At 42.8% G+C, this 10,472-nt stretch overlaps 1 protein-coding gene across 5 annotated transcripts; it reads left to right on the top strand.

Moving 5' to 3' along the window:
* The first annotated feature begins 1,146 nt into the window (after nt 1-1,146).
* On the top strand, nt 1,147-10,114 carry MRPS33 (mitochondrial ribosomal protein S33). Of its 5 annotated transcripts, none has more exons than XM_044946963.2 (4): nt 1,147-1,262; nt 2,759-2,801; nt 5,752-5,993; nt 9,758-10,114. In XM_044946963.2, exons 3-4 carry the CDS (start codon nt 5,779-5,781, stop codon nt 9,861-9,863), a joined length of 321 nt encoding a protein of 106 aa, XP_044802898.1. In that variant the 5' UTR covers nt 1,147-1,262; nt 2,759-2,801; nt 5,752-5,778; the 3' UTR covers nt 9,864-10,114. The 5 variants fall into 5 exon arrangements, with proteins under 5 accessions (XP_044802898.1, XP_044802899.1, XP_025147453.2 ...); XM_044946964.1 differs by lacking the exon at nt 1,147-1,262 and adding an exon at nt 1,318-1,405; XM_025291668.2 differs by lacking the exon at nt 1,147-1,262 and adding an exon at nt 5,344-5,460.
* Nucleotides 10,115-10,472: the final 358 nt, after the last annotated feature.

Genomic DNA, 10,472 nt, shown 5'->3' with positions numbered 1-10,472 from the left:
ACATTCTGATAACACAACCAATAAATAGGCCGAAAAAAAGGGGGAAATCGAAGACACACAAAACAGCCAACAAAATTTATATTTATGGAAATACTCACATAATGGCTCTTGCCATGAGTCCATTGCAAATTTGGTTTTAAACTTTCTAACAGCCAATATTCAGGGGAAGCCAACAAGCCAAGACAAGGTGAAATTCCCACCCAGTATATTTTTTGGACTGAGTTATACACGCTATACTCATTACACCCTGTGACAACTTCTTAAGCCAGACCCAAGTTAACAAGGCTACTTGTTATCATAGGTTGATAACATGTCAAAACTTAACTTGATAGAAACAAACTCTAAAGCACATATTGATAAGACGTCAAAACCTAAGTTAATAATACAAAGTTCTGTAGAAGGGAAGAGGGTGTCTAGGTATATATAGCACGCTGCTGATTTGCATTTTCCCAGGGTACATTTTTAGAATATTTATGACAGGCCTTGAATAATGCTCAGAAAATAAGTAGTGTTTTCAGTTGAACTATCAAACATTCAGCAAATGCTTCAATTCAATGCCTGTGTGGCTTGCTAGAGAGCAGATCTCTTACGGAGTGAAATACTGCCAAGAGGGTCTAGATAACCACTGAAGAGTCAGACAGATACCTTGTCTACTCTCTGAAGAAGCTTCCAGGGCAGTGGGGGAAAGAGAGAGAGAGTGCTCCAAACAGCGCCCCTAACCCAGCAAAGGGGTATCAACAATAGCCTCCCGGAGGGAGGGGAATGGCACTCCTGGTGAGTCAGAAGATTCCTCAGCCCCTAAAGTCAAGCAATGCGCTTGGAGCACGTCAAGGCCTAAGCTGGATGAAAAGAGAAAGAAAACACACAGAAACAAAGCGGAAGGAGGAAAAGAAAAAACAAACGCATTTCATTCTCCCCGACAAGGAACACGTATAAACACTACTTCAGAGGTTGAGCGGTCCGCGCTAGAGCCATTTCCAACAAAATACAATTAGCGAACCCTGCAGGACAGTCCATGAAAACCAGGCCTCTCGCACCTGAAGCTGCATCCCCGTCAGTCCTCCGCGCACCAGGAGGCGCTGTTCTCACTGCGCAGGCGTCAGGTACGACATTAAGAGTTCCGGGTCTTTCCCTAAGACTCCTCTCTAGCCACCACGCTTACGTTTCTCTACTGCTCTCCACTGGCGTCTCCGGCGAGCACTTGGGGGCGGGCTGGGGGCTGGCCTTCCGGGAAAATGGCTCACAGGAGAGGTCACAAGTAGGTAAGGCCGTACATGACTTTTAGTGGGGGCTCTGTAGTGAGTTGTGGGCGATGGCTTTAGAGACCGAACGGGGGTCTCCAACCTTGTAGAGTCGCCAAGAATAGGAGGAGTCAGTTTCATTAACCAGCTCGGAGATTTCACAGGTATCACCCAAACAACTTGGCCTTCTCCTGCTTAACTTGGTGAATTTACCAAACTAAGGGCCCTGGCGTAGTTTCCTCTCCGGCCCAATTACTCTGATCAGGCAGCATTCAAGTCTTGGTTTCTATGCTCATCAGTCGGCCTTAGGTGTGTGGAAGTCGGGGGTAATGCAGATAAGTTGTATCAGCTTAAATGCATTAGCGGAAAGCCCAGCTTGACACTGTTGCTTCCGTCACAGGAGAGAGGTGTGATCCAGGCAGTTGGAGGGGGTTGTTGGGGATGTTCTTGTTGAAATGAGTAAAGCTTGACCTACATTCAGAGCCGTTCATGTCTCTGAGACCCAGTAAAATAATTAGCGCCAAGCTTTAAAAATAATAAAGCGTTGTGTCTAGATTGGCTTTGTGTGTGTGTGAAACACGCGTGCACAGTGTGCGACTTCCTTGACTGATGACTATTAGGGCAGGCATTGCCAAGCTTTAAAAATAATGAAAGCGTTGTGTCTAGATTGGCTTTGTGTGTGTGTGAAACACGCGTGCACAGTGTGCGACTTCCTTGACTGATGACTATTAGGGCAGGCATTGCCAAGCTTTAAAAATAATGAAAGCGTTGTGTCTAGATTGGCTTTGTGTGTGTGTGAAACACGCGTGCACAGTGTGCGACTTCCTTGACTGATGACTATTAGGGCAGGCATTGTGCCATGACTTTTGCCTGTCACCCTGGCAAGACAGTGAGATAGTATAACTGGCCTGTAGTAGATGAGAAAAGGAGCAAAGAATACATACTACTACAAACACGATATGACCATTAAAGGAGAAAGGCAAAATTCCAGCCATCTTTTTGTACTCCAAAGCTGGCGCTGTCCACTAACCAGTGGTTTTTGAGAAGCCTGCCTCTGCAGCAGAATTTACACACACACACACCTTTCAGCATATGCTTCTAAATACAGCTCCTCGAGATTCACCACACTGAGGGATACCCAGATTAAGAACTCTTGAACATCATCCACACTTTTCAAAGAAAAAAGGCAAACATAATCCAAAGTCAGTCACTGTACAAATCTGACCTTTTTACTGCATCAGACCTATCAGAAAGATACAGAAACTTACCCTTATATACTAAAGCAAAAATATGGACATTTTCTCCTGTCTTGCTCCAGCACATTTCAGTAATTCGTTTTTACTTAGCATTTTCAGTCCAGGTAATTTTTCTTCTTGATACCGTTTTATTTAGTTCACATTTAAAGAAAATTTGATATTTTAAGTGGCCTCATGTGGATAAAAATCTAATTTACTTGCCTTTTACCTTAATGTCTTTCACACAGTAATCATGTTCTTTTTTGTTTGTTTGTTTTTAAGATAAAGTTGAAAGTTGACATACGAGGATCCTGAAAAGTCCTAGGTAAGGCTTTCCCAATCTTAAAAAAAAAAAAATCAAAGCTAGTGAAGAGTGGCAGTTTGCCAGTCTCAGGACCAGTATTTAGGGACAGCATAACTCTTGAGCTGTTCTAATCTATGTGAAAGAAAGGATTACCTAGCACCTATGCCATCCTTCATCAGGAGCATATAGGTCTGTGCTCTGTAAGAGGCTACAAAGCAGTAACTGGCAATTGTTACAGCCATTTTGTTTGCTTCTATTTAGCAAGTGCTTCTTTGTTTCTAGTAAATGTTTCAGGTTTGGAGAGGCTCATTCTCTTTCTCCATCAGAAAAGTTCTAGGACTTGAGTTTGTGATATGACCATTTCCACAGGATTCTTCTTCTTATTGTTTTTTTAACAACTCTTTCTATTTATTTACTTATGTGTTGCTGCACTGGTTCTTCATCGCTGCATGTGGACTTTTCTCTAGTAGCACCGCTCCGTCTTCTCACTGCGGCGGCTCCTCCTGATGCAGAGTGCAGGCTCTAGTGCGTGGGATCACCAATTGCAGCACATGGGCTTAGTTGCCCCGTGGCACATGGAATCTTCCTAGACCAGGGATCAAGCCCATGTCCCCTGCACTGGCATGCAGATTCTTAACCATTGGACTACTAGGGAAGCCCCCCATTGGATTCTAATGAGACCTTATTATCCATGAGCCCTGTCCCAGCACTTTGCTGCCTCCAAGGCTGGCATGGAGATGACTTAGTGTCCTGTGTTGCTTTCAGTGACCACAGTCCTGGTGAGTCCCTTCCTCCTTACTGCCAAGCTGTGGTCCCCTCCCCTGTGTTCCCTGGGTGTCAGTGTCTGTAAGTGAGGATACCTTTCCAGGGAGGCACAGGTTCAGCCGCATGGGGTATGTATCTCCTTTTGTGTGTGGTTAAATGAGGACAAGGAACAAACAAATGTGTCTGTATATAGAGTGTATGAACACCAAGCATGTTTAGGTTTTTGCTTTTTTTAGTTTGCCATTTATTCAGTGCCACTGTCTTATTTCTCACACAGTCCTGCAAGCTTTGTTTTCCGAAAGGGAAGCTCATATTTAGAGACAATAGGTAATCGTTCACCCAATTTTGGTTGAACTCCGGGAGTTGGTGATGGACAGGGAGGCCTGGCGTGCTGCAGTTCATGGGGTTGCAGAGAGTCAGACATGACTACGTGACTGAACTGAACTGAAGGGTGGAGGGAAGGGAAAAGAATGCATGCAAAGAAACTTTTTGTAGCTTCTGAAGGCAACTTCTGGTAATGTGCAAAACCTGATAGGTTATTATATTCTCTTTATATGTTCAACTGTTAGTGACTTTTTCTCATTGATGAAATTATAAACCTAGCCCTAACACCACCAATCCATCCCCATCCACAGTGGAGCAAGAGTTAGGAAAGAAGGGAATCCTGAAACAGAGTGCTGAGAGGAGTAAGGCTTGGAGGGGAGATGGGCTGGGAGACCTTGGACCTGACCGTTCTCCCATTGCTGGCCTTCAGGTGGCACTGTTGGCCCAAGATTGCTTGGTTGGTTTTCAGAAGGTAACTGGTTAGAGATTGACCTGAAATTGTTTCAGGTCATCCTTTAGGCTCTTTCAGTGGATCTTGGAATGGACATGAAAAGTTCTTTAAATACTGGGTATTTAAATTGCCAGAGCAATTTTGAAATTTACTTGGCAGCATTCCTGTTTAGGAGAGTTTTTTTTTAATATATTTCTTCCATTGGTTTTTCAAGATAAGTTGATGCCTTTTTTCCTATTCAGAGGTCAGCTCCTTTTCATCCTAGATGAACTGTCCCCCAGGATACTGTCTTAGTCAACAAAACTCGCATGTCACTACAAAAGTTTATGTAAATTAGTATACTCTGCTGACAGTTACACTTAGATTTGAACTAAAATGGAATGAGAGTTAGTCCGCTAGCATCATTCTTTTTTCTAATATAAGAAACTCTCTACTGCTTTTGTAATTGAATTATAGCTGATGTACAATATTATATGTTACAGATATACCCTATAGTGATGCACAATTTTTAAAGGTAATATTCCATTTATAGTTATAAAATATTGGTATAGTACTTGTGAACGGTCTTGATTTTTAATGTATCATTTTTATAATCTTCAATATATATTACCTGTAATTTCTGCATATTGCAGATATCATTCTTACACTATTTCACCATTTTATGCCTCCAAAGAAAAAGTTACTGTTTTCAGCTAATACGAATTTAGCAAGTTTTCATTAAAACAGAATATATAAGATGGAAGATAAGACACATCACATCACAACTCATAAATGCCTTTTATTCAGGAATAAAATGAATCTTTTGAGCCGTCGAGTTAATTCCTATAAGACTACTATCTCTGTTTTTCCCAACTGGCTCTCCGTCTCTAGGCAGAATCCAATCCAGCAACCTAGAGGCTAAATGACCTCATAACTCATTAGCCGTTCTGAGAGCCATCTGGAGCCCTTGAGGAGAACAGTGTTCAAAGGGCTGATAATAAAGACAACAGCATAATTATTTCTCCACCATGATTAAACCTTTAGATGGCAAGCAGTCAGCATGTTTATTCTGCAGAGTGCTGAAGTCGGTGTTTTCTGAAGGTATAATAGATGCTGTGGCTGGATGACTTGTTTCCCTGTCCTCATCTAGCCTACAAATAGGTAAGCTGACTATCAGTAAATAACCTATTAAATCACAAAACTGTTCATTGTAAAAAGGGCATTACAGCACAGGAGTAATCATGCGAACACCCAGCGTAAAAGATGCAAGTGGAAAGCATGCAAAGGAACTGTGCCTCCCCTCCAGCTGTGGACATTTCTCAACCCCAAGGCATGTCCTGCCAACAGGAGCTAAGTCATGGGTGGCTCTCTGTGTTTTCACTTTGTAAAGCATTCCTTAGATAATCTGGGAATTTCTTAACATGAACCATTTGTGTTCTCATTTTTCTATAGGGCTTCTTGTTCCTTGCTGCTCAAGAAATGTCTTCACTTTCAGAATATGCCTTGCGCATGAGTCGTCTGAGTGCCCGGCTATTCGGTGAGGTTGCCAGGCCTACTGATTCCAAATCCATGAAAGTGGTGAAGCTGTTCAGTGAGCAGCCTTTGGCCAAGAGGAAGGAGACTTACGACTGGTATCCAAATCACAACACTTACTTTGCACTCATGGGGATACTACGTTCTCTTGGCCTCTACAGGTAATGACCAAAAAAAAAACCCCACAAAGAGTAACCTATAGGAGGTTTGTTTAATAGATCAGAAAGGGAAAAAATTAGCCTTTCTACTTTCATAGTTTTTTGGTTCTTATAATAGTGCCCAGATAGTTCAAAAGGTACAGTTGTGGGAGGGGAAAGCTTTCAAAATGTCCATAATGAGTATACTAAGAAAAAAAAGGGAACGTGCACTTACTAGAAGACATACCTTAATTATGTCTAAGATGTGACTAACAGTGACTAGATACCGAGCTATAGAGAGACCTTGAGTTAGTCGTTAATCTAAGAGCGCTCAGTGGATGCAGGGGAAACGGGTCCACACACTGAGCAGATCCCACTGGTCAGATGAAAAGGGCGCAGCCGACCTGCTTCCTAACTGGTGAGGGGGAGCCTCCTTTCCTTCCTGATGGCAGTTTTGTTGGATTTCTTATTTCCTTTCACCATCTTTGGGCATTTTTAATTGGTACCCTTTTTGGTATACTAAAGCTGAAGTTTACCTTTACGGGTAATAGGTAATCGATATTATAATAGGATAATGATATGTAATAGTAAGAGTAGCGGGCTCTTTCCACCATGCATTTGTATGTTCTTGCATGTGTAGGAAGTGGGCGCTTAAGATAATATGCTGCTTTAAAAAGAAAAAAGATCAAATACCCCTGTGATCGTTTTTCTTTTAAAAAATGTCTTAATTACCAAACGAATACATGCTCATTATACAAGAATTTAAATAGTACATAATTGTATCAAGTCAAATGCCTACTTTTTTTTTTTTAATTTAACATGTTTTAATTGTCTTAGGGCGATGTTACAAAAATTAATTTGGGATTGTTCGCTCTAATATAATAAGATTAACAGTTCATTCCAAATAACTAGAGATTGGTACATTCATTTACCCAACAGATTTTTTTTCTTTTTTAAGTACCTTCCATATGCAGGCATTTAAGATGGGCACAAGGGAAACATTCTATGAACAAAATTTTCTTAGTTAATAGATCACTAGAGATAATCCATGATGTATTTTGAATTTCTGGAATTGCTTTTGGGATTATCTCACTAAAGTCTTGGCTCAAAAAATAAAATTAATTTTATTCTTACCCCAAATAAAATATTGAAAGACACATGTCCTGAGTAGAAAATCATAACCCATATCAAAATTACCTTCAGTTATTTTAATTTACTTTTTTGCTGCTGCTCCCCATTTGTTTGAAAAATAAAGCCTCAACTGTCTTTGGGGACAGAGGAAAAACACTTAGCTTTAGTTATCCATGGAGAAGCACAATTATTTTCACGTATGTAGTCACTAGGTACAGTAAATGGAGCCTCTAACGCAAGGCCTTCTGGGGAGTCAGGCAGGATGAAAGCAGACAGTCTTCCATAAAAAAAAATCTTACAAAATCCTACAAAACGGGGAGGGAATCAGGGTCTCAAAAACAGTGACTCATTCCATCAAGCAGGTGCTTGGGCGGTTCATCCACAGAGACCCCTGCCTATGGAATTTTCTTTCTGCCTGGGGGCGTTGTCAGAAATGATTGACAGGAGGGAAGAAGAGAGGGAAAAACATACTAAGTAAGTAAATTAGGTGGTATGTTACAAAGTTGAATGTGATGCAGGGGGAAAAAATAGTAGAGCCAGCTAAGCAGGATCAAGAGTGCTGACTGGGCCCTCAGTAGGCAGGGAAGGACGGATCACAGTATTAAACAGAACAGTCAGGGTAGCCTCACTGAGAAGACGAGGTTTCCGCAGAGACTTGAGGGTGGAGAGTGAGCCGGGGGGACCCAAGGAAGAGCTTTCAAGGCCGAGGCCAAAGCAGAGCAAAGACCTTGAGGAATACGCCTCGTCTGTTCCAGGAGCCTCACAGGCTGACGGGAAAGCCGTGGGACAGGAGGCAGGTTGTGAAGGGGGCTGAGAAAGCAGGGAGTGATTTGCCAGGCTGTGAACAGAGAGGAGTGACATGATCTGACTTATGTCTCAGAAGAATTACTCTGGATGCTTTTTTGAGAGTGACTTACTTGGGGGCAATCACAGCTAATCCTAAGGAGGGCATGGCAGCCCACTTCAGCATTCTTGCCTGGAGAATCCCATGGACAGAGGAGCCTGGCAGGCTATAGTCCATCAGGTCGCAAAGTGTTGAACACAACTGAGCGACTAAGCAAAGCACAGCACATAGCTAATCCCAGAGAAGTCTGTTGTAGCTATCATGTTCATGGAATGAAACATCCAACCCTATAAAACCTATCTATTTTTTAAAACAACCTGGGGGAACTCCTTGGTGATCCAGCAGTTAAGACTCTGAGCTTTCACTGCCAAGGGCTCCGGTTCAATCTCTGACTGGGGAACTAAGATCCCACAAGTCACACGACACAGCCAAAAATTAAAGAATAAAAAAAATTTAAAAGCAGCTGTGCTGTGTGTACTTAGTCGCTCAGTCATGTCAGACTCTGTGACCTGTGGACTGTAGCCCACCAGGCTTCTCTGTCCATGGGGATTCTCCAGGCAAGAATACTGGAGTGGGTTGCCATGCCCTTCTCCAGGGGATCTTCCTGACCCAGGCATCGAACCAGGGTCTCCTGCATTGGATTCTTTACCAGCTGAGCAACCAGGGAAACCCTAAAAAAAACAGCATCAGGAGTTAAAAATCGGGCCCAGGAAACCACTCTCTTACATGTAAATACTTTACCACTATCCACACTCATAAAGGTGAGGAGACCAGGGTGCAGAGAGGGAAGGATCCTCACCCAAGGTCACACAGCTACTAGATGGTGGAGCTGTGTCTTGAACCCAGGGTCACATGGGTTCCAGAGCTTACATATTGAAACATGATACTGTTTTAGGCCCTCCTTATCCACAGGTTAGTTATCTGTAGATTCAACCAACCACAGATTGAAAATATTAAAAAAAAAAAAATTCCAGAAAGTCCCAAGAAACAAACCTTGAATTTGCCGTGCACTAGCAACTCTTTATATATAACATTTACATTTATTTTATTAAGTATTGTAAGTAGATGATTTAAAGTACACAGGGTATGTGTAGATTATATGCTATGCTATATAAGGGACTTGAGCACCAGTGGATTTTAGTATCTATTGGTGGGGGGCGACTTAGAGCCAGTCCCCCAAAGATACTGAGGAATGACCATGTTTAATTGTAAAATGCAGACATTTTTATACAGTACAGGCAGTCTTCAGCTTACACCCTATTCATATGTACAAACAGCCCTGGCCGCCTTGATTCCTCAAGGTCTTGTCTGTGGCGTTCCTCTCTGCTGACGAAGCTTCCTTCTGCTGGAGACTCCCCAGCAGCCTTCTGTGTGACTCATCCACTGTCATCCAGGCAGCTTCCTCCACACATGTCCCCTTAGGTGCTGATCCCTGGGCCTCCCAGGGTCTCAGCTACTGAGTAGCTACTGAAGCTTATACCCACTTTCTGGCCCCATCACTGTGTAGTCTTGGTGTTACAGGGAAACCTGGGGCAATTATTAGTGTTGAATCCTAGTTATATCAGTTTACACAGATGGGCTTGGCAAGTAACTGCTGTTCGTGACCTCGCTTCTGTAAGCGGAAACTGACTTAGAAATGAACTCTGGGAACACAGCCCCTCTGTACATCAGGGGCTCCCTGTCCTTTCTGTTCATTAAGCTGTAGAAGTCAGAGTTTGATAACCAGAACCACCTGAGGGAACATTCTAGACAGGTGTACTTCTCCAGTCTGGTAAAAATACTGGCTAATTATTTTCTTCTTTTCTCCTTTCAGAGACGAACATCAGGACTTCAAGGATGAGCAGCTGCGTCTAAAGAAGCTTCGTGGAAAGGTGAAGCCAAGGAAAGGAGAAGGGAAGAGAGCAGCAAAAAAGAAGTAGTGCTGGTCCGCCAGGGGAGGACTTCTCTCAGCGGCTGAAAGTAGGAGGAAGGGTATTTACCGTCCATCCACATCCTGGAGGAGTGTCAGCTTCGCAGGTTGAAGACTGTTTGGAGGAACACCATCATCTCCATGTTGAAATCTAACCCAGTTGAACTGTGACTGGTTTCACTGTAATTCTGCAAAATTATCTGCCTTGGTTCTGTAATCTGAAGTTTACCTTATTCCCCAAAGAAATGGAATGCATGACTATTTATTGTTGAATGACTGGTTTGGGAGGGGATGGGATGTTGGGGGAGTGAAGGGGAGACTCATTAAATGAACATCCTCATTACTCCCTTCTTGCCTCCCCACCTAAACCACCCCTAAACTCTTTGATCTCTCTGGCTGTTCAACCACTGTCTCCACCACCAAGCTCACAAACTTTATGTTCCTCTCTGCCTACTCCTTTGAGAATATCTGCAAGGTAAGTTTGTGGGATAAAAGGCTGTGCCTGGTAGGAGAGTACCGAATACCTGCTTTATACAAGCTGCCAGAGCCCTGGTAATACAGTGGTTTGCAAGAAATAGTCCCTACTTCATGGAACTTTCAGTCCTGTGTGAGAGACTGA

The sequence above is a fragment of the Bubalus bubalis genome, chromosome 8 (assembly GCF_019923935.1).
Source record: "Bubalus bubalis isolate 160015118507 breed Murrah chromosome 8, NDDB_SH_1, whole genome shotgun sequence".
Lineage (NCBI taxonomy): Eukaryota > Metazoa > Chordata > Mammalia > Artiodactyla > Bovidae > Bubalus > Bubalus bubalis.
The sequence above is the reverse complement of the archived record's forward strand: the minus strand, read 5'-3'. Positions and strand labels throughout refer to the sequence as shown.